Raw genomic sequence first — 22,692 nt, forward strand, 5'->3', positions numbered from 1 at the left:
AGCCAAGAATTTTCAGCTTAGAAGGATGTGGGCATTTACAGAAACAGAAAGGATGAGAAGAGTTCAAATGGGTAAGTGTGATATTTTCTGTTTTAAACAAATCACATTTGAGATGCTAGTGGTATATCCTGCAGCTGAACCTGTTGTCAAGAAATTGGAATATATATGTTGGTGTTCAGGGGAAGAAATTATCCGATTGTCTGTAGATAACTCATATATAAGCTAGAAAAGAGGAAGGAGAGGGGAAAAAAAAAAGGAGAAGAAGAAAAGAGGAAGGCCGAAGGCTAGGTTTTGGAGACAACCTGCATTTAAGGTTGTGGGAGAAGAAAGAAGAGTCAGTAAAGAAGGAAGCTAGAAAAGGTTCAAGAAGGTAGGAGAACCAGAATCAGGTAAGTGTACAGGCTAGAGAAGTCAAAGCAGAATTTAAAGAAGGAAGAGGTGATGGTGTGAAAAAAGAGAGATGGAGGAAACTTTGAAAAGGCAGTTGTACTTGGCGAGGTCTTGGACCCTGGAGTACGTGTTTAAGTGCCCTACTTTTCATTCAAAGTCAGGTAGGCTGTGTGCTTCATTCCTGCTGGCGTTATGCTAGGTGCTGAGAACAGGAAGAACATCTTCTGGACCCGAGAGCTCACAGCGTGGCAGAGGAAGTGAGAAGTGAATGAATAATTATAATCAAGATTCGGTGTTGAAAGTGTACAGGATACAATCGAAACTTTGCAGAGTGGGCGACCCCACGGGGCCAGATTGGGAAAGGGCGGGTAGGATGGTTTGCTGTCCAAGTTTGTGGTGGGTCTCCAAAGATTCCGCGGGGGCAATTCACAGAACCAATCCTCTGAGGCCGTGGACCTCTCTTGGGCGTCTGTGGGGATGGAGCGCGAGTGAACCCAGGATCCTTAGGTGCGAAGGATGTTGGCAATATCTGGGTCCTATTTGAAAGACACGGGATGGAGTTTGCAGCCTGAAGGTGGGATGCCGGAAGGAGAGGCGAAAAGCTTCTCTAAATTCTCCCCACTTCCTCACACAGGGCAGAAAAAATCTGGCGGTTGGCGATCGGGGTGGGGAAGCCTTTGGGAATCTAGCCGACCAAAAAACCCCCTCAGTTCACAGAGCTCTGAGATTATTACTCTTTCCCCCATCTGCACCCAGCCGGAACTCTAGAGTCATCAGGCCTGGTTTTACTCCGGACAGGAAAAACAGATGGCCCCCGCACAGGAAAAGTGGCGTACCCGGTCTGGAAAAGCGGGGAGTCGAGCGGAAGTCACTCTGAGGCGCCGGCAGGGGAGGCAAGTGAGCGCCTGCTTGGAGTTGGCGTGTCGGGAGCTTGTGAGAGTGACACGGCCCTAGCAGGTGAAGGGTAAGGGGGCTCTGGCACGGTCACGATCGCTCCCCGACTAAACACTGGGACTCTGGGGTTACTAGAATAATTCTGGGGTTACTAGAGTAACTCTGGCCAGTTACTAGTTGTATGACCTCGGGTGATTTAATTTTGGAACCTCCATTTGTTTGTCTCTGCATTTGGAATAATTATAGTACCTTTCTCATCGTTGTTGTGAAAATATCAATGCACTCAGAACGGTTTCTGGCATATCGTAAGCTTTGGGTACACAAACTTCGCTAATACTGCTCTCTTTTAGCCGCTTAGGTTACACTGTCAGGAAAACTCAGCAACTTCATCTGGAGATCATCCAGTTAATGATTTTGACTTCATGTTTATCGGTAATAGAATGAAACAAAACACTTCAATTAAAGTTATTAGAGAAGTAGTAACACGATTGATAGGTTGAAAAATAGTGAATAATATTACGTATAGTCTCGTTGTCCTACACACTATTCTTTTTCTTCTTCTTTGCCCCCAAATCTTTTTTGTCCATCTTAGTGTATATGCATGTTTTGTATATACTCCTCATTTGCCACTCACTAGTGTAACCTAAGCATGGTATTCATGAGAATTCGTGTTTAGGATTGTACAGATTCCATTTTAAAGGCTTATCATTTATTTCCCAAATTTCTGTATATGTAGAGGTTAAAAATCAATTAAAGAAGTCAGGGAAATTTAGATATTACCTGTGATTCCAGGATGTGAGATCAACTGTGGTTATTTCTCCTGGTTCCCTTCTACTTTTTGTCCATGTGAAAACGTACCGTTTACAAGATGTTCATTTATTTTAGCAGACATTTGAGCATCAGTTATGTTCAAGCCATAGTCCAAGATTAAAGCCAGGCTACTGAGGTAGACAGATAAAAGCAAGATTCTAATAGTATGTAAGGGCTGTGAGATGTATGCACAGGTTCTCATGAGAAGACGGATGGAGAGCAGTGTCAGTGCCCTCCATTCAGAAGCCACCAGGAACATCTTTATAGCTGAACAAGTTGGGCTTACTGTAGTGGAAGAGAATACATAAAGCCATGGGACATCTCATTTAAAGGGTGTTAGAGGAGTGGTGCCGTGGCGGCGGAGGAGCGCAGCGCGGTCTGCCAGCCGGAGATGCGTGACGTTGTGTTCTGAGGAGCGGCCAGCGGCGCGATGGAGCGGGCCAGGGACCGTTTACACTTGAGACGGACTACAGAACAGCACGTACCAGAGGTGGAAGTCCAAGTCAAACGAAGAAGGACAGCCTCACTGAGCAACCAGGAGTGTCACGTGTACCTGAGGCGATCTCAGCAGCAGCAAGTACCTGTGGTGGATTTCCAGGCAGAACTGAGACAGGCATTCTTAGCTGAGACACCAAGAGGTGGTTAAAGAAGTATTGGAACACCAAGAAAGTTGACTGTACATACATGTAAGCATTCAGTAGTGGTATGTTGCCTTTTGACAAAGGACATCTTAAGCAGGCTCCATCTACTATTTGAAGCTTCTGCCTCAGCTTGCATTGTTTGTAAGAGAACCTGCATCATACCTTTATCTGTAGCCTTCCCTTAGGTCTTAAGGATCCTGAAACTTTCCTGTGGACATTTGGTGGAACAGCAATCATGACTGTGGGAAAGAGTAGCAAGACGCTTTGACTATAGGATGAGATGTATCCTGCAAGATGGTCGTATCTTCATTGGCACCTTTAAGGCTTTTGACAAGCATATGAACTTGATCCTCTGTGATTGTGATGATTTCAGGAAGATCAAGCCAAAGAATGCTAAGCAGCCAGAGCGTGAAGAAAAGCGAGTTTTGGGTCTGGTGTTGTTGCGTGGGGAGAACTTGGTTTCCATGACTGTGGAGGGACCACCCCCCAAAGATACTGGCCTTGCTCGGGTACCACTTGCTGGAGCTGCAGGGGGCCCTGGGGTTGGCAGGGCAGCTGGCAGAGGCGTTCCAACTGGTGTTCCAATTCCCCAGGCTCCTGCTGGATCAGCAGGCCCTGTCCGAGGGGTTGGGGGCCCATCTCAACAGGTAATGACCCCACAGGGAAGAGGCACTGTAGCAGCTGCTGCAGTTGCTGCTACTGCCAGCATTGCTGGAGCTCCAACTCAGTATCCACCAGGACGGGGGACTGCACCTGCACCTGCTGGTCGAGCAACCCCACCTCCAGGAATTATGGCTCCTCCGCCTGGTATGAGACCACCCATGGGCCCACCAATTGGGCTTCCTCCTACTCTTGGGACGCCAATAGGCATGCCCCCTCCAGGAATGAGACCCCCTCCACCAGGGATAAGAGGTCCACCTCCCCCAGGAATGCATCCACCAAGACCCTAGGATACTGTTGATCCTTCTTAGTCACTTTTTGTCCTGCAGTGCAGCTTGTGAAATGTGTGAAATGTTTGTGAGCTTTTGTCCCCTTCTGCTCCATTAATATTAGCTAATAAATGCATAGAGCAATTAAACTGTGAAGTACTGTTGTATAAATAAATAAATAAATAAAGGGTGTTAGAAGGGACTTATTGTTGGACTTAGGTTTCTGTTATATGATTTGGGGGAAAGTAGTTGAGAGATGGAAGTAATTCTATGATTAGGAAAGAAGCTTATGTATCTAGAATGAGGCTAATGCTATGACTGGTCAGGTATGGCAGTCACTTGTATTAGCCAGGATAGTAGAATGTTTGGTCACTTTTGTCATTTTTGAGTGATGTGTTTTTGTATATCAGACATGATTGTAGTTAAGAGCTGAGGGTATCACCCATGAAAGTGAAAAGTGAGACCAAGGAATTGGGTGCATTTTGAATGGCCTTGTGTACCATTTTAGGAGTTTTAATTTCTGGACAGAATTGCTGAGTAAGGGGAGGGCCATCATATTTAGAAAAATTCCCTTTGTTGCCAGTCAAAGGTTGGATTGGCAGAGAAGGAGGTCAGAGTCAGAGAGATGAGTTAGGACTTTACTAAATCCTAAAAGGTGTTCTCTGCACCAGCAATCACCTGGGGACTTGTTAGAAATACAGAATATCAGGCCCCATCCTGTGCCCACTAAATCAGGATCTGCACTTTAACAAAATTCCCATAAAATTCAAGGCACTTTAAAGTTTGAGAAGCCTCTCCCCCCTTTATAAAAAATTTTTTTTAATCTATTTTTTGGCTGTGGTGGGTCTTCGTTGCCGTGTGTGGACTTTCTCTAGTTGTGGTGAGCCAGGGCTACTCTTTGTTGTGGTGTGTGGGCTTCTCATGTGGTGGCTTCTCTTGTTGCAGAGTATGAGCTCTAGGCAAGAGGGCTTCAGTAGTTGCAGCATGTGGGCTCAGTAGTTGTGGCATAGGGGGCTTAGCTGCCTTGCTGCATGTGGGATCTTCCCGGACCAGGTATCGAACTGGTGTGCTTTGCATTGCAAGGTGAGTTCTTAACCGCTGGAACACCAGGGAAGCCCAAGAAGCCCTTTGTTAGAGGAATTTCAATAGTTCTGGGAAGAATCACTAAAACCCTGAACCAAGACACTAGTGGTAGTGTTGGTGGATAAATGTGGAAATATTATCTGTTTGACAAATATTATAGGCCTGCCGCATGTCTGGCACCATCCTGGGAGTTGAAAGTACCGTGGTGAAGATGGTCTCTCCCTTTAAGACACTTTCAGTCTGCCAGGGAGACTGACAAGGGAACTGGCAATAAATGGTAGCGGGAGAAAGCTTAAGCCTAGTATGCAGTGAGACCACATCAAAAGGTCTTGGTGGAGTTGAGTAATTAAGGGTTCTTTGAGGAGGTGACGGATGTCTGAGCTGAGTCTCAAAGGATAAATTAGCCAGCAGAAATCAGTAGAGGGCATTTCTGGCCTAGGAGCAGCAATCTGCTAAGACATGATGCCTAGACAGGGAGTGCTGGGTGGCAGTTTCTGGAAAACAGGTGTTCTCTGTGATTAGAGCAGAGTAGGGTGTGATTAGAGGGAATATCGGAAAGATGAGCAGAGGCTAGATCTGGAGGAGTCTCACAGACCCTGTGGAGAAAGTTGAGTCTTATTCTGAAGACCATGAGAGCCTCTGAAGAATTTTAGTCTGAGAAGATAAAGAATCAGTTTTGTGTTTTAGGCCCTCTGTAGATGCTGAGAGTAGTAGGGTAGATTGGAGGTAGAGGTGCACGTCTGGAATGCAGTGACTTAGGAGAGATGAGGTCATGAGCCACCTGATGTAGGGAGTGAGGGAGGAGGGGCAGTCTAGAAAGGTGACCAGTCCTGTTTTGTAGATAGAGGGGTCTGGGTGCCATTTTGATGTAGACTCTTAAGCAACTGAGGCAGGTGAGCTGAGTTGTTAGATTTGGGGCATTTTTGAAGCTTTTAAAGTTCTCAGCATTCCATCTTGTTTCTCAGTACTGTATTCTTAGTAGTGGGTGATTTTTTGTTTTTGTTTCTTCTCTCTCCTCTCTGGTGAGAGAAAGATGATGAAATTAGCATTGCATATTTTATTTCATTTTCAGGGTAGCTGGAATAAGTAGGAGAGGGGATTGGTAGCCTTCCTATTTAGCCTTCCTGGTTCTTGGAGCACTGCCTGCCAGGAATCATTAAATGTTTTTGCAAAAGCAAAGTTGTTACTTCAGTATAGACATAGAAGTTATGTAACTAATGTTTTACATATAGAGAGCCAGCAGTGTCAAATGGGAACATTTAAGGCCAGGGTTCTAGTGCTTGCTTCCATATTGATTAGCGTTGTAATCTTGGGCAGGTTACTTCACCTGTTGGTGTCTATTTCTTTCTGAAAGGAAATATCTACCTGACTGTCTTATAGGAGGCTTATGTGGATTAAATGAGATAATATTTGTCAGGGTGGTTTGAAAATATTAAGAATGGCATTTAAATGTAATGGTATTATTGCTACTATGGTTTAGGTCCTATCGTTGAGGACCTCAAGTAGTGACTGATAGTCAAAACCTTGTTACTCAAAATATGGGCCTTGGACTAGTAGCTTATTAGACATGAAGACTCTTGGGGATCTTGTCAGACTTAACTGGATCAGAGAACCCTATTATAGCCATCAATCCATCTGATCAACAGAAGAATCCCTTAAGGTAGGTAGGGGAGGTGTTATCACAGCCTTTCCCCTAAGGAAATGAAGGCCAACTTCAAGGAAAAGAAGATCAACTTCTTTGAGAGTTTTTGCTTTGAGGGTAAACAGTTCTAGCTGTACAGTCTTCTGACTCTACAAGCAGACTGTAATCTTAGTGCTAAAATGTCAGTTAGCCTCAATCTTGGAGTGAATTAGTTGAATATTTTATTTTAGGAACCAATTATTTCTTTTAAAATGTAGCATAAAAATTTTCTTAAAGTTGACACTACCTTTTGAAGCACATTCTTGAATTATTTGGGGGCTGATCATTAACTCCATGAAGGAGGTTGTGTTTCTGTTCATCTTGGCCTGTTTTCATAAAGCAGTGGGATACATTATATACAGTGTAAACCTTTTTCTGCTCATAGCAAATATTTATAGAATTAGAAAATAACTTAATGAATTTCACAGTACATGATCTGTGTTGAATATGAAATATGATGTATTCATTGGTACACTAGTAACTCTTCACTGTCTCTTTTATTATAGGTGGAATTGGGCTATTTGCTGAAGCTTCTTTCCCTGGTAGCCCTGGGAAAAATTTACATTTTTTTTTTTTTTAAATCATGGCTTTGGTTCATAAATTGTTGAATGGCACTTATATTCTCAGAAAATGCCAAAAGCCAAGAGTTGCCTCTTGTCCATTTTGGGGGACTCACTTTGCAGACTATTGTTCCAGTAGTTTTCAGAAACCGGTGGCTGCTCCTGGCAAGGCCTCTTCTCAGAGGAAGACTAAAGGGAATTTGGAAGAACGTCACCAGAGGGAAGTTGCTTTGGAAATAACTTCTCCTGAGGACAAGCCTGAAATTAGTTTTGATAAAGCAATTAAAGAAGAAATGAAGGACCATTTTAGGCGTTTGAAGGATGATATTGTGAAATATTGGATAGGGCCTGAAGGCCGCCCTCTGCATGAGGTCTTGATGGACCAAGCCAAGGTCGTCTGGCAATTCCGTAGCAAAGAAGATTTGGATAAGTGGACAGTAACTTCTGATAAAGCGATTGGTGGCAGAAGTGAAGTGTTCCTGAAAATGGGCAAGAATAACCAAAGTGCGCTGCTGTATGGAACTCTGAGCTCTGAGGCGCCCCAGGATGGGGAAAGTGGCCGAAGTGGGTACTGTGCTATGGTATCCAAGATTCCAAGGGTACGTGAAATTCAGGAGCTGCAGTTTTCTGGTGAACTGAGGTGGACTTCATGTAGCACGAGCTGTAGCAGATAGGTTTTATTTCTGTAAATGACAACACCTGGTGTCTCATCTTGTGTATGGGGGTAAATAACCACTGGGCACAAGTGTAACGTTTCATAAGCACGAGGGGAAAGTGGTTCCTAAAGAGAGGCTACATGTTTCTGGACATCTATTGGCCAGGATGAGGCACACTTATGTTTGAGGGAGGGTAGACATTTAAACGGTAATCTAGGGAGGTTTGCATCTCCTCTGACATAGCCCACAGACCCTCTGATGGCTTGGTGTTCCTTAGAGTGGGAAGTAGGGCCAGCCTGTGGATTTTTTTTCAAGTAAACTATTTCTGTGACAGTTTCTTAGTCTTTCCTTATTTTTCTTGAGGATTTGAGGTCAGCTATTTTGTAGAATGATCCTCAATTTGGAATTTTCTGATTTTTTACGCCCTGGTTAGACTGAGGTTCTAGGTTTTAGGAAAAATAAGTCGCTCAGTCGTGTCCGACTCTGCAACCCCATGGACAGTAGCCTACCAGGCTTCTTCGTCCATGGAATTCTCCAGGCAAGAATACTGGAGTGGGTTACCATTTCCTTCTCCAGAGGATCTTCCTGACCCAGGGATTGAACCCAGGTCTCCCGCATTGAAGGAAGAGGCTAACCTCTGAGCCACCAGGGAAGCTGAGAACATAGAGTTGAAGTACACTTCCCATCATATCAGGGATATATCCTAGCAACCTGACTCATCACTGATATGTTAATGTTGGTCACCTGGTCAGGGTAGTGTTTGCTAGGTTATTCCATTGTTAAGTACTTACCCCCCCAGGTTACTCCATTGTTAAGTACTTACCCCACCCCCCACCTCTTTTCATATTCTGTTCTTTGGAAACAAGTCACTAAGTGTACCCTACATTCAAGGCGTGGGGTAGGGTATGGGATTAAGTTCTATATCCTGGAAGGGGTAGTATTTTCATAAATTATTTGAAATTTCAATTCTTCACAAAGGAAGGTTTTTTTTCTTCTCCCACATTTATTTATTTATTCAGTCATTTAGAATAGACTTACACTTTGGGTTATGATCCAATACCATGTTATTTATTTTGTTGTTCAAATTGTTCCAGCTTTGGCCACTGGATTGTACCTGTCCCTTTGACTTGCCACCATCCTTTTGTTTTTTTGAGCACTTTTTGGCACTGTAAGATGCCATAGCTCATTTCGTATTTTTCTCTGTTCCAACCCTGCTGCTACTGCTAAGTTATTTCAGTTGTGTCTGACTCTGTGCGACCCCATAGACAGCAGCCCACCAGGCTCTGCCATCCCTGGGATTCTCCAGGCAAAAACACTGGAGTGGGTTGCCATTTCCTTCTCCAATGCTTGAAAGTGAAAGTGAAAGTTCCAACCCTAGAATTAGCCATTTCTCAAAGAAGCCCTCATTTATTTTTAAATGGTATTAGAAACCAAGATCTGTTTTGACACTATATTTAGGACCTCTCAGTGGACACAGCTAGGAAATATATATTTGCATATCAGCTTGTGGAAACACGTCTGTAACTATTTATATATACTAAGCTAAGTATGAGTTCATACTGATGCTTTGACTCTAATCCAGTACCACATGATTTACTCTAGCCTCCTCTCTCTTGTGTGTTGATAACTTCTGTCTGTAATAGTGTGAAACCTGTCTCCCACCATTTACCATACATTTACTTATTAATTCAACCCTACATGGAAAGCTGTTTCAGAATTTACAACCCATAACCCTGTGAGAATCATCTTTACCAACTAGCATACAATGCTTATGTATAGTATTTGTCGTTAGCCTTCTGGTTTCCAGTCAGAACACCATTTTCCAAAGCTGCTTTGGTCAGCTCCTTTGTCTCACCACCAGCCTGTTGCTTTTGGCAAATTTGCTGATCAGCGGTTGTTTCAGGGCTGCTCTGGACAGGCTCCTGTGCCTGGTAGTGGCCACAACCATTGGTTGTTTGCTTGGTTATGGTAGAAAAGAAAATGGTGGGAATAGTATTAGACCCTCTCTCAAGATAATCCTGAAAAAGAAAGGAAAGTGTTCTTTCAGCAGTAACAAAGTTGCATGGAAGATTTTATTTCAGGCCTTGAAAATCCACAGAATAGATTTGGTCAGTCCACAGTAGAAAATAATTCTGTGATAACCTGTGGAATAATGAAAATAGTTGATAACATTGGTAAGTGTACCCTGCCAGTTCTTGTGCTAATTATATACATTATCTCTTTTATTCCCGACATCAATCTTGTAAGGTATAACCATCTCACTTTTACAGATGAGGAAACAGGCTTGGGGAGATTCTGTAGTTTGTCTGAAATTGTTTGGCTAGTAAGTAAGAGTTCATATCTGAGCATTGGTATTATTGAAATCAGATGAGCTCTGAAGTAACAAATACCTTTGGAAACTAATACTACATTCTGCTTTCAAAGAGAGACCATTTAGGTAGTTTTTAAGAACATAGATTTTGGAGTTAAACAGCACTGGACCTACCAGTTATGAGTTGAGTGCTCAGTTGATTCATCTATAAAATGGAAAACAATGATAGCTCCTATTTCATAGGGCTATTGTGAAGATTAAATTATGCATACCAAGTGGTTAATGTATATTTTCAATGGATGGTAGCTGTTAAAATAATATTGGTTTTAAAAATTGAGGTCTAGAATTCCCTGACAGCCCAGTGATTAGGACTCTGTGCTTCTGCAGGGGCACAGGTTTCAATCCCTAGTCAGTGAACTAAGGTCCCTCATGCTATGTGGCCAACAACAAAAACACAACTTGAGGTGTTTCATAGTTTTCTGATTTAAGGGAAGGCAGTTTCAGTAAAATGGCCCACTCAGAAGCCATTGCTCTCTAGACCCAAGGAAAGAAAATACATGCAGTAATTCATTTCTGTTCAGTGACACACGTGTCTATCCCATGTAAACATTGTCCTGTGCAAATCATGCCTTGAACATTAACTTAGAAACATTTAACTAGGTCAGTATTTTGTGCTAAAATAAGAGTCATCAGATTTATCTGCCTTCATAAAGTGGTAGAAAGCAGAAAAAGGCAGGAAAATGGCTTGTTGATCCTTTTGATGCTGTAAAAGGTGATGGTGACTCACATTTTGCTAATAGTGGAAAATGAGGTAAAATTAACATTCTTTTCTGTACCTTAGGGCCCTTTTGAAATGAAGAGATCTTACGATTGGTCCCAGTTCAACACTCTGTATCTCCGTGTCCGTGGAGATGGTCGACCTTGGATGGTGAATATCAGGGAGGACACAGATATAATCCAGAGGAAGGATCAGATGTACAGTTACTTCATGTTCACCCGTGGGGGGCCCTACTGGCAGGAGGTCAAGGTAACAACAGCACAAGTCTTTTCTTGTATGAAAAAGAGGTCTTTTGGTCATGGTTACATTGTAGTTTTCTTATTAATTCCTCTTGGACTATGGGAAGGGAAAGAAGGAAGAGGACCTAAAGGCAAGATTTACATAATTGATTTTTTTCTTTCATTAATATAAATGTTCGCTTTAGTTCAGTTCAGTCGCTCAGTTGTGTCTGACTCTTTGCGACCCCATAAATCGCAGCACGCCAGGCCTCCCTGTCCATCACCATCTCCTGGAGTTCACTCAGACTCACGTGCATCGGGTCAGTGATGCCATTCAGCCATCTCATCCTCTGTCGTCCCCTTCTCCTCCTGCCCCCAATCCCTGCCAGCATCAGAGTCTTTTCCAGTGAGTCAGCTCTTCGCATGAGGTGGCCAAAGTACTGGAGTTTGAGCTTTAGCATCATTCCTTCCAAAGAATTCCTTCCCAGGGCTGATCTCCTTCAGAATGGACTGGTTGGATCTCCTTGCAGTCCAAGGGAATCTCAAGAGTCTTCTCCAACACCACAGTTCAAAAGCATCAATTCTTCGGTGCTCAGCCTTCTTCACAGTCCAACTCTCACATCCATACATGACCACTGGAAAAACCATAGCCTTGACTAGACGGACCTTAGTCGGCAAAGTAATGTCTCTGCTTTTGAATATGGTATCTAGGTTGGTCACAACTTTTCTTCCAAGGAGTAAGCGTCTTTTAATTTCATGGCTTCAGTCACCATCTGCAGTGATTTTGGAGCCCCCCGAATTAAAGTCTGACACTATTTCCACTGTTTCCCCATCTATTTCCCATGAAGTGATGGGACCGGATGCCATGATCTTTGTTTTCTGAATGTTGAGCTTTAAGCCAGCTTTTTCACTCTCCTCTTTCACTTTCATCAAGAGGCTGTTTAGTTTCTCTTTACTTTCTGCCGTAAGGGTGGTGTTATCTGCATATCTGAGGTTATTGAGATTTCTCCCAGCAATCTTGATTCCAGCTTGTGTTTCTTCCAGTCCAGCATTTCTCATCATGTACTCTGTATAGAAGTTAAATAAGCAGGGTGACAATATACAGCCTTGACGTACTCCTTTTCCTATTTGGAACCAGTGTGTTGTTCCATGTCCAGTTTTAACTGTTGCTTCCTGACCTGCATATAGATTTCGCAAGAGGCAGGTCAGGTGGTCTGATAGTCCCATCTCTTTCAGAATTTTCCACAGTTTATTGTGATCCACATAGTCAAAGGCTTTGGCATAGTCAATAAGGCAGAAATAGATGTTTTTCTGGAACTCTTGCTTTTTCCATGATCCAGCGGATGTTGGCAATTTGATCTCTGGTTCCTCTGCCTTTTCTAAAACCAGCTTGAACATCAGGGAGTTCACGGTTCATGTATTGCTGAAGCCTGGCTTGGAGAATTTTGAGCATTACTTTACTGGTGTGTGAGATGAGTGCAGTTGTGCGGTAGTTTGAGCATTCTTTTGCATTGCCTTTCTTTGGGATTGGAATGAAAACTGACCTTTTCCAGTCCTGTGGCCTCTGCTGAGTTTTCCAAATTTGCTGGCATATTGAGTGCAGCACTTTCACGGCATCATCTTTCAGGATTTGAAATAGCTTACTAATCAGTAAATACTTTTAAAAAAATATTATTTATTTTTGGTTGCGCTGAGTCTTCATTGCTGTGTGGGCTTTCCCTAGCTGCAGTGAGCAAGGACTGCTTTTCATTGTATTGCATGCGCTTCTCACTGCGGTGGCTTCTCTTGTGGAACATATGCCTTAGAGTGTGCGTGTTCAGTGCTTGTAGCTCTCGGGCTTAGTAGTTGTGACGCATGGACTTAGTTGTTCCACAGCATATGGGATCTTCCCAGACCAGGGATCAAACCTGTGTCTCCTGCGTTGGTAGATGATTCCTATGTACCATGCCACCAGGGAAGTCCTCCAGTAAATACTTTTGATAAGGGTATGGCCAGGTCCATGCAGAGTCATAAGCATATCTCTGCTCTGTGCACAAGTACTGTAGGTGATTCTTTTTAAGTTCCTGCCATATCATTTCTTCCAGGCAACTGTACCTAGCTAGTGTCCCTAGTTGAGTAGAAAGGCTCCCTTAAGAGGAATAAATACTTCATACTTTACGTTATCAATGTTTTTATTCTGTTTATTTCTTCGTACTATAAGGCAGTCATATTTTGTAGGGAGAACAAACTTTTAGAAGGTAAAAAGTATTAACCTGAAGGAAAATAAATGAAGATTCAGGGAATGAGGGCAAAACCAAGTGTGCATTCCTTTCTTCTGTCTATTGAAGGTTTTTAATCTATAAATTCAAAGGAAAATCTCCATTTTGCTCATACTTCAACCTAAGAGTCATCCTGGATTCCTTTCACCCCAACCCACATCCAGTGTTAAAGATTTCTTTCACATCTCCTTCCAAAATACATGTCTATTTCTAGCTATCTCTTCCACTCTCACCCTAGTTCAGGCCTTGGGATTACTGCAAGAGTTTCTTTTGTCCTCTTAGCTCCTAAAGTCCACTGTGCACACACAGCCAGAGTGATCTTTCTAAAGCATAGTTCAGATTACATCACTCACATGCTTAAAACCCTCCAGCGATCTCTCTTTATTAGAATACAGTCCAAACTCTTTGCCATGACCCTGGGGCATATAGTAGCAGACCCGGTCTTCATCTTCAGTCTCTCCTCCTCCTCCTGCCCTCTTCCATACGGCCCCTTTTGTGTGTGTCAAACTCAGATTTACTTCTGTCAGAGCCTTTGTGTTTCATGCTGTATCCTATGGGCATGCTCTTCATGTGCTTTCTCTTACCAATCACTTCTCAGCCCAAAAGTGACCTCAGAGAGGCCTTTCCTGATCCCTCTAGCTAGAGTTGCATCCTCTCACACAATAATAATATCCTGTTGTTTTTTTTTCCTCCCACTCCAGTACTCTTGCCTGGAAAATCCCATGGACGGAGGAGCCTGGTATGCTGCAGTCCATGGGGTCGCTGAGAGTTTGTACACAACTCAGTGACTTCACTTTCACTTTTTACTTTCATGCATTGGAGAAGGAAATGGCAGCCCACTCCAGTGTTCTTGCCTGGAGAATCCCAGGGACAGCGGAGCCTGGTGGGCTGCCGTCTATGGGGTCGCAGAGAGTCAGACACGACTGAAGCGACTTAGCAGCAGCAGCAGCAGCAGCAGCAGCAGCAGAGCTAACCATTAAGTACAATTATTTGTTCATTCAGTTGTCTGTTTATTGTCACTGTCTACTCTGCTCCTCTGGAACATAAATTCTGTAAATTTTGAGAGCAGGGACTTTGTATTGTTCATAGCTGTTTCCCTTGTACCTAGAGCAGTGCAGTGCCTCGCATATAATAGGCGTTACATACATATCTGAGCTTCCCATATGGCTCAGTGGTAAAGAATCCACCTGCCAATGCAGGAGACGCAGGAGACGGGTTTGATCCTTGGGTTGTGAGGATCCCCTGGAGGAGGAAATGGCAATCCACTCCAGTATTCCTGCCTGGGAAAACCCATGGACAGAGGAGCCTGGTGGGCTACAGTCCATGGGATGACAAAGAGTCAGAGGCTGACTGAGCAACTGAGTACGCGCACACACAGATATATATCTATACACTAATATAGACATATAACCCAAAATTACTATATATGTAACACTTGTATGCAAGTAATGGATAAATAAAACAAGTATTTCATTATAGAAATTATAGAAAATGCAGAAAAGGTAAATAATTTTGTGTTCCCATTACCCAGAAATAAAATACTATTTTTATTTTAGTATGTACCTTCAGACTTTTCTATTACATTTTTTTTAGGAAAATAATATTGTGCCAGTGCTATTTTATAACATATATTTTTCACTGAACTGAATTTTATGAACAATTTTCTGTTGAAATATATTTCTATATCAGTTTTAATATCTACACAAATATAAATAGACACTATTTAATCCATCCTCTATTGTTGTACATTTAGATTGTGTTCAGAGCTTTTCACTGTTACATCAAACTCTAAGGTAACATCCTGAGTTATTTTCTTAAGATGTTTTCCTGGAAGTGAAATACCTAGGAAAAAATGATACATACGTTTTTAAGAGCTTTGATGCACATTGCCAAATTATTCTCTAGTATCATTACCATTTAATCATTAGCAATTAGTTATTACTTTCTTTCCTGAAGTTACATGTTCTGGTCTTTGGCTGGAAATAATAGTTGTTTGCAACACCTTTCTTTAAATTATTAAGGGAAGTATTGGGGAAGAGATTTTTAAAAATTAAATGTTATTAATTGCTGTTTACTTCTTCATAAATAATTCTTCCTTAGTAAATAGAAGTGAGATGTGCAAGTATTTACACTGATTATAGAAAGAAAACAGAGCAGTGATGGAAAAATTATGCATGCTAGTGTCATTTGTAGAGAGAAAACAATTGTTTATCTTTTTTTTTTTTCTTAAGCAAATCATACAGACTTAATGCTCCTTCTTAGCTTCATTTTTTTCCAGGCTAAAAGATTCCCTTAGTGTGGACAGTGATCTTATCAAATTATGTGACAAAAAGACAAAAGGCTGGGGGCAGGGTGGGTGACACATGCTCCTTGAATACATTTGGAATAATGAGGCAGTTTAAGTGCCAAACCAGGATGCAAAATGAGAAACTGGGGTGTCCCTTCCAGGTTTGCTTAACAGAAATGAAGGGAGCAGGATGTGAGAAATGAGGATGTGACTGCACTTGAATTTGCTTTCTGAATAACATGATCTTATGCAATGGTGGTTTATTAAATGAACTTTGAATTGAGTTTGTTTGCTTCCCTCATAGCTCAGTTGGTAAAGAATCTGCCTGCAATGCAGGAGACCCTGGTTTGATTCCTGGGTCAGGAAGATCTGCTGGAGAAGGTATAGACTACCCACTCCAGTATTCTTGGGCTTCCCTTGTGGCTCAGCTGGTAAAGAAACCACCTGCAAGGTGGGAGACCTGAGTTCAATCCCTGGGTTGGGAAGATCCCCTGGAGACGGGAAAAGCTATCCACTCCAGCATTCTGGCCTGGAGAATTACATGGACTGTATAGTCCATGGGGTCACAAAAAGCTGGATACGACTAAGCGACCTTCACTTTCACTTTATGTCAACAAGTGTTTTGGGTAATAAATAATCTGAAATTTTGTTTTTTAATTCACTTTTTTTTGGTTCAAAAATCAAAATAATATAGATATATGTACAAATAATTCTCACTCCCATTCAGTTCCCTTCTCCCCTCCCCCCCACCCTCTATAGGTAACTATGTTTATTAGTTTCTTGCATAGGTTTACAGTTCTTTTTAATAAGCAAATATATATGCACATATACTTCATTTTTATTTTATTTTTTTTACTAAAAATAGTAGTATGCTTTATGCACCTTCTGTACAGGTTTATATTTTTAAAATTTAGATCCTGGAAAGATTCCATATCATTACATGTAATTATTCTTCGTTTTTTGTTATTTTGTTTGTTGTTTTCTGTATGTGGGTATCCAATAGTTGATTGAAATAGTCCTTTATTGATAGACACTTGGGTTGTTCCCAGTTGCTACAGTAAATTTATTCATTTTTTTGGAGGCATTTCAAAAATTTCTTTTTAGGGAAACTCTCTGGCAGTGCAGTGGTTAGGACTTGGCTTTCACTACCAGGGCTCGGGTTCAGTCCCTGGTCAGAGAGCTAAGATCCCACAAGCTGCACTGCATGGCCAAAAAAATTTTGTTTTTTATAACACAAATGATGTTTACCCTGTAGATTTTGTCTGTATCTTCCTTTTTACTAATAATATATTGTGGACGTCTTCCCACAGCATCAGGTATAGATCTGTTAATACTGCATTTTTGAAATTAGCCGTATAATGTTTAGTTATATGATTGCACCATAATTTATTCAACCATTCCTCTATTTTTCCTTTTTTCATCATTGTTATTAGAAAAAGCTGCATCTTTATATGTTTGTCGGAGTTTATCTGTAATATAAATTTCTAAAAGTGAAATTGGCAGGTCAGGTTATAGCTTTTCAAATTTTCTTAGGTATTACTGTTAGTTTCCTATTGCTGTGTTAAAAATACCACAGACTTCGCAGCTTCAAACAACATATTTGTTAGCTCACTTTCTATAAGCCACAGATTAGAAAGCCTATGGCCAGGTTTAGTGTTCAGGGCCTTCTAAGGCTGATATCACAAGGTGTCAGCTGGGCTGTATTCTTCTTGGAGGCTCTGGGGAAGAATCCACTTCCAAGCTTATTCTGATTATTGGCCTGATTGAGTTCCTGTGGTTGTAATGATATCTTTGTTTCTTTACTGGTTGTCAGCCGGAAGCCACTCTTGTGTCCTGTAAGCAGCCCACACTCCTTGCCATTGAGCTTCTCTGTCTTCAAAGCCAGCAGTGGAGAATCTCCCTCACTTCCCCCTTTGAATCCCGCTGATGCTTCTAACCTCCTTCACCAGGCATTTTTATGAGCTCAAGAGATTGCACACCTACAGAGGATCATCTTCCCTCTGTTAAGGTCAGCTGATTTGGGACCCGACTTCTGTGGAGTCCCTTCACAGCAGCACTAAGATTAGTGTCTGAATACCTGGCAGAAGGTGTGTGTGCACTGAAAGCTGGAAATCTCTGGGGTCATCTTAGAATCCGGCGTGCCACAACTGTCAGCTGTTCTCTAAGAGTTGGGCTAATTTGCAGTCCGCCTAACAGTATACAGATGTGCCTATTTCTCCCATCTCCATTTTTCTGTTGGGTTGTTTGATCTTTTTCTTAGTTATCTGTAAAAGTTTTGTGTTTAGGATACTTTTTTTTTTGCCACCAGAAAGTTGTACTCTTTTATTTTTTCCTTTGGGACTTCTGGCTTGCAAAGGTTTACAACTGTTTTCTTGTAATACTTAGATTATTTCATTAAATTTTTTTTCCATCTGTTATCCAAACAACTAAGCCATTTGTTGTAACTTCACATGTTAGATAATTTTAGAATTAAATTTAAAGCATTATTATTTTATCATTGGAGTTCTATGCAAATGCCTCAGTTGCTTACATTTCAGCTTTGAAGTCAATGGTTTTTTCTTTCAGATCCCTTTCTCCAAATTTTTCTTCTCTAACCAAGGACGAATCCGGGATGCCCAGTACCAGCTTCTGCTTGACAAGGTGACATTTTCCTGTATTTTCACTCAGAACTGTATTGTGTGTGTGCTTAGTTGTGTCTGACTCTTTGGGACCCCGTGGTCTGTAGCCCACCAAGCTCCTCTGTCCATGGGATTTCCCAGGCAAGAATGCTGGAGAGGGTTGCCATTACCTTCTCCAGGGAGTCTTCCCAATGCAGCGTTAACACCTGAGTCTCTTGTGTCGCCTGCATTGGCAGGTGAATTCCTTACCACTAGCGCCACCTGGGAAGACCATATATATTCAGTTCAGCTCAGTTGCTCAGTCGTGTCTGACTCTGCGACCCCATGAACTGCAGTACTCCAGGCTTCCCTGTCCATCACCAATTCCTGGAGCTTGCTCAAACTCATGTCCATTGAGTCGGTGATGCCATCCAACCATCTCATCCTCTGTCGTCCCCTTCTCCTCCTGCCTTCAATCTTTCTCAGCATCAGGGAAAGACTGTTTTATTACCTTTAGTGAAATAGAACTGTGAGGATTATTTCAGTTCATTTTTGAAGGCTGGCAAATGAAAGATGAGATAAGAAAGCCTTCCTCAGTGATCAATGCAAAGAAATAGAGAAAAACAACAGAATGGGAAAGACTAGAGAGCTCTTCAAGAAAATTAGAGATACCAAGGGAACATTTCATGCAAAGATGGGCTGTATAAAGGACAAATAGTATGGACCTAACAGAAGCAGAAGATATTAAGAAGAGGTGGCAAGAATACACGGAAGAACTGTACAAAAAAGATCTTCATGACCCAGATAATCATGATGGTGTGATCACTCACCTAGAGCCAGACATCCTGGAATGTGAAGTCAAGTGGGCCTTAGAAAACATCACTAGGAACAAAGCTAGTGGAAGTGATGGAATTCCAGTTGGGCTATTTCAAATCCTGAAAGATAATGCTATGAAAGTGCTGCACTCAGTATGCCAGCAAATTTGGAAAACTCAGCAGTGGCCACAGGACTGGAAAAGTCTTCATTCCAATCCCAAAGAAAAGCAATGCCAAAGAATGCTCAAACTACTGCACAATTGCACTCATCTCACACACCAGTAAAGTAATGCTCAAAATTCTCCAAGCTAGGCTTCAGCAATACGTGAACTGTGAACTTCCTGATGTTCAAGCTGGTTTTAGCAAAGGCAGAGGAACCAGAGATCAAATTGCCAACATCCGCTGGATCATGGAAAAAGCAAGAGAGTTCCAGAAAAACATCTATTTCTGCTTTATTGACTATGCCAAAGCCTTTGACTGTGTGAATCACAATAAACTGTGGAAAATTCTGAAAGAGATGGGAGTACCAGACCACCTGACCTGCCTCTTGAGAAACCTGTATGCAGGTCAGGAAGCAACAGTTAGAACTGGACATGGAACAACACACTGGTTCCAAATAGGGAAAGGAGTACGTCAGGGCTGTATATTGTCACCCTGCTTATTTAACTTCTATGCAGGGTACAGCATGAGAAACGTTGGGCTGGAAGAAGCACAAGCTGGTATCAAGATTGCCTGGAGAAATATCAATAACCTCAGATATGCAGATGACACCACCCTTATGGCAGAAAGTAAAGAGGAACTAAAAAGCCTCTTGATGAAAGTGAAAGAGGATTCTAACATGTATACTATCATGTAAGAATTGAATCGCCAGTCTGTGTCTGACGCAGGATACAGCATGTTTGGGGCTGGTGCATGGGGATGACCCAGAGAGATGTTATGGGGAGGGAAGTGGGAGGGGGGTTCATGTTTGGGAACGCATGTAAGAATTAAAGATTTTAAAATTTAAAAAATAAAAAACTAAAAAAAAAAAAAAAAAAAAGAAAGTGAAAGAGGAGAGTGAAAACGTTGGCTTAAAGCTCAACATTCAGAAAACGAAGATCATGGCATCTGGTCCCATCACTTCATGGGAGATAGATGGGGAAACAGTGGAAACAGCGTCAGACTTTATTTTTGGGGGCTCCAAAATCACTGCAGATGGTGCTTGCAGCCATGAAATTAAAAGACACTTACTCCTTGGAAGAAAAGTTATGACCAACCTAGATAGCATATTCAAAAGCAGAGACATTACTTTGCCGACTAAGGCCTGTCTAGTCAAGGCTATGGTTTTTCCTGTGGTCAGGTATGGATGTGAGAGTTGGACTGTGAAGAAGGCTGAGCGCCATAGAATTGATGCTTTTGAACTCTAGTGTTGGAGAAGACTCTTGAGAGTCCCTTGGACTGCAAGGAGATCCAACCAGTCCATTCTGGAGATCGGCCCTGGAATTTCTTTGGAGGGAATGATGCTGAAGCTGAAACTCCAGTACTTTGGCCACCTCATGCAAAGAGTTGACTCATTGGAAAAGACTCTGATGCTGGGAGGGATTGGGGGCAGGAGGAGAAGGGGATGACAGAGGGTGAGATGGCTGGATGGCATCACTGACTCGATGGACGTGAATCTGAGTGAACTCCGGCAGTTGATGATGGACAGGGAGGCCTGGCGTGCTGCGATTCATGGGGTCGCAGAGTTGGACACGAGTGAGCGACTGAACTGAACTGAAATGAAAGATGAAAATTCCTACTTAAGTATACTCCTGTTATACCTAAACAGATGCTGACTCAGAACTGTCCTGTGAACCATACCCCTGCTTGGAGGAATTTCAGTGTGGTCATGCCTACATTTTACTTTAGCTTTAAAACAGAGTTCAGGGGAGCTTCAAGGAACCTCCATTAGACATCCACTTTTACTTATTAGTCTTAAGTGGCACTGTTTTAAAGAGAGAAGTAGAATGTGGAAAGAAAAGCAGTCATGTACTTCTTATAATTTGCTACAGCACTTGAGTACTATGGTATACATGTTAAGGGCTGATAGTATGTACATGAAGCTATAGTAATTACAGAATTTTAAAACTCCAGGGAAAACAACAGCATACAAGATTTTGATCAATTTCTCTGTTTTAAATTTAGATCTCATCTATTGGATTCACCCTGGCTGATAAAGTGGATGGTCCATTTTTCTTGGAAATAGATTTTATTGGAGTATTTACAGATCCGGCCCACACAGAAGAATTTGCCTATGAAAATTCTCCAGAGCTTAATCCAAGACTTTTTAAATAGTGATCATGTGGTATTTCTGTATTGCTGAGGGTAGTAGAATCCACAGTGACACAAAAATAAAGTATTTTTAAAATGGTGTCCAAACTGGCTGTATGTCTTCCCTAAGACATAGGTAAATGCCGCTGAGAGGAACCAACCAGTTAAGTGATACCTTAACTTAAAGAATGTAAGTAATGATGCAGAGTTACTATGTAAACAACTGTTTTGGGTTAGAGTGATTCCTCTTAGGAAGTTTCTGTACTTAATAGGTGGTTCCCAAAACAGGGAGGCTCTGAAATGACTGTTGATGGCCTTCTACCATTCATTCTATTCCCTATACGTTTCTTCTGTTTTCTCATCTAGCTATCAGGAGAGGAGACTGCTGTAGAAAACATTAAGATAAAGATGCTATAGAAGTCACTGGGAAAAAAATACCTGTTTTATTTTGCCTGGGCTTCTGTAACAAATCACTGTAGACTAGGTGGCTTAAACGAAACACATGTGTATTTCTCCCAGTTCTAGAGGCGGGGAAGTCCAGTATCAAGGTGCCTGCCTGCCTGGTGTCTGGTGAGTGCTTCCTGGCTGTAGACAGCTGCCTTCTTACTGTATCCCTACATGAAGAGAACAGGTTCTGGTCTCTTCATATAATAGCATTAATCCTGTCATGAGGGCTCCACCCATATGACCTGATTACCTCCCAAAGGCTTCCAAGTGCACCTCTAAGTACCAAGTCACATTGGGGATTAGGATTTTCGACATATGAATTGGGAGGGAGTGGTGGCCACAAACATGCAGTCCCTAACATCTACATTGCTTGTGCTCCAAAGATGCATGATCCTTGGCTGCTTCCCCAGTCATTTTAAGTATTAGAGATCGCATGTGCCAGAAACAAGACCCTGATTAAGTTTAAACTGATCAATTCTTGTCCTGTTAGAGGAGATGGGAAACTATATGATATAGCCAGAGTATCCGAGAGCCAATTTTAAGATAAGAATACACAAGGCTGACAGCTTTTCCATCATTTTGGCCTAAAATATTTTCATATAATTATTTGTCTTTATCAGCTTTATTGAGGTATAATTTACATAACAAAGTTCATCTGTTTTAAGTGTATAAACTCAATGATTTTTTTTGGGGGGGGCATACTATGCAGCTTGCAGGATCATAGTTCCCCAATCAGGGGTTGAAGCTGGGGCCACAGCAGTGAAAGCACGATGTCTTCACCATTGGACCTCCAGAATTGTGCAGTCTTTATGCAGCTAATTTTAGGAAATTTCTGTCAGCTTCCCTGGTGGCTCAGATGGTAAAGAATCTGCCTGCAACATAGGAGACGTGGGTTCGATCCCTGGGTCAGGAAGATCCCTTGGAGATGGAAATGGCAACCTGCTCCAGTATCTTTGCCTGGGAAATCCCATGGACAGAGGAGCATGGCAGGCTATACTCCATGGGGTCTCAAGAGTCAGACACAACTTAGTGACTAAAACACCTAAAC

General features: G+C 42.1%; 2 protein-coding genes and 1 pseudogene across 4 annotated transcripts; all 3 read left to right on the forward strand.

Moving 5' to 3' along the window:
- NDUFAF1 (NADH:ubiquinone oxidoreductase complex assembly factor 1) lies at positions 1,226 to 21,299 on the forward strand. Of its 2 annotated transcripts, none has more exons than XM_005685510.3 (5): positions 1,226 to 1,347; positions 6,935 to 7,587; positions 10,797 to 10,982; positions 18,062 to 18,136; positions 21,072 to 21,299. In XM_005685510.3, exons 2-5 carry the CDS (start codon positions 7,012 to 7,014, stop codon positions 21,219 to 21,221), a joined length of 987 nt encoding a protein of 328 aa, XP_005685567.2. In that variant the 5' UTR covers positions 1,226 to 1,347; positions 6,935 to 7,011; the 3' UTR covers positions 21,222 to 21,299. The 2 variants fall into 2 exon arrangements, with proteins under 2 accessions (XP_005685567.2, XP_013822441.2); XM_013966987.2 differs by having other exon boundaries at positions 1,241 to 1,354.
- LOC102182981 (SNRPN upstream reading frame protein) lies at positions 2,108 to 2,780 on the forward strand. Its single transcript, XM_005685509.3, has one exon. The coding sequence runs from the start codon at positions 2,525 to 2,527 to the stop codon at positions 2,738 to 2,740; it is 216 nt and encodes a 71-aa protein (XP_005685566.1). The 5' UTR covers positions 2,108 to 2,524; the 3' UTR covers positions 2,741 to 2,780.
- LOC108636995 lies at positions 2,823 to 3,820 on the forward strand (annotated as a pseudogene). Its single transcript, XR_001918698.1, has one exon. The product of XR_001918698.1 is annotated as a small nuclear ribonucleoprotein-associated protein N pseudogene (transcript).

Source organism: Capra hircus, chromosome 10 (genome assembly GCF_001704415.2).
Source record: "Capra hircus breed San Clemente chromosome 10, ASM170441v1, whole genome shotgun sequence".
Lineage (NCBI taxonomy): Eukaryota > Metazoa > Chordata > Mammalia > Artiodactyla > Bovidae > Capra > Capra hircus.

What these genes read in the sequence shown, in the direction of transcription:
- LOC102182981 (XM_005685509.3), top strand. Translation starts at nt 2,525, where the DNA reads ATGGAGCGGGCCAGGGACCGTTTACACTTGAGACGGACTACAGAACAG.
- NDUFAF1 (XM_005685510.3), top strand. Translation starts at nt 7,012, where the DNA reads ATGGCTTTGGTTCATAAATTGTTGAATGGCACTTATATTCTCAGAAAA. An exon ending in TGGTATCCAAGATTCCAAGG is followed by an intron (nt 7,588 to 10,796) that starts GTACGTGAAATT and finishes TCTGTACCTTAG; the next exon opens with GGCCCTTTTGAAATGAAGAG. An exon ending in CCTACTGGCAGGAGGTCAAG is followed by an intron (nt 10,983 to 18,061) that starts GTAACAACAGCA and finishes TTTTTCTTTCAG; the next exon opens with ATCCCTTTCTCCAAATTTTT.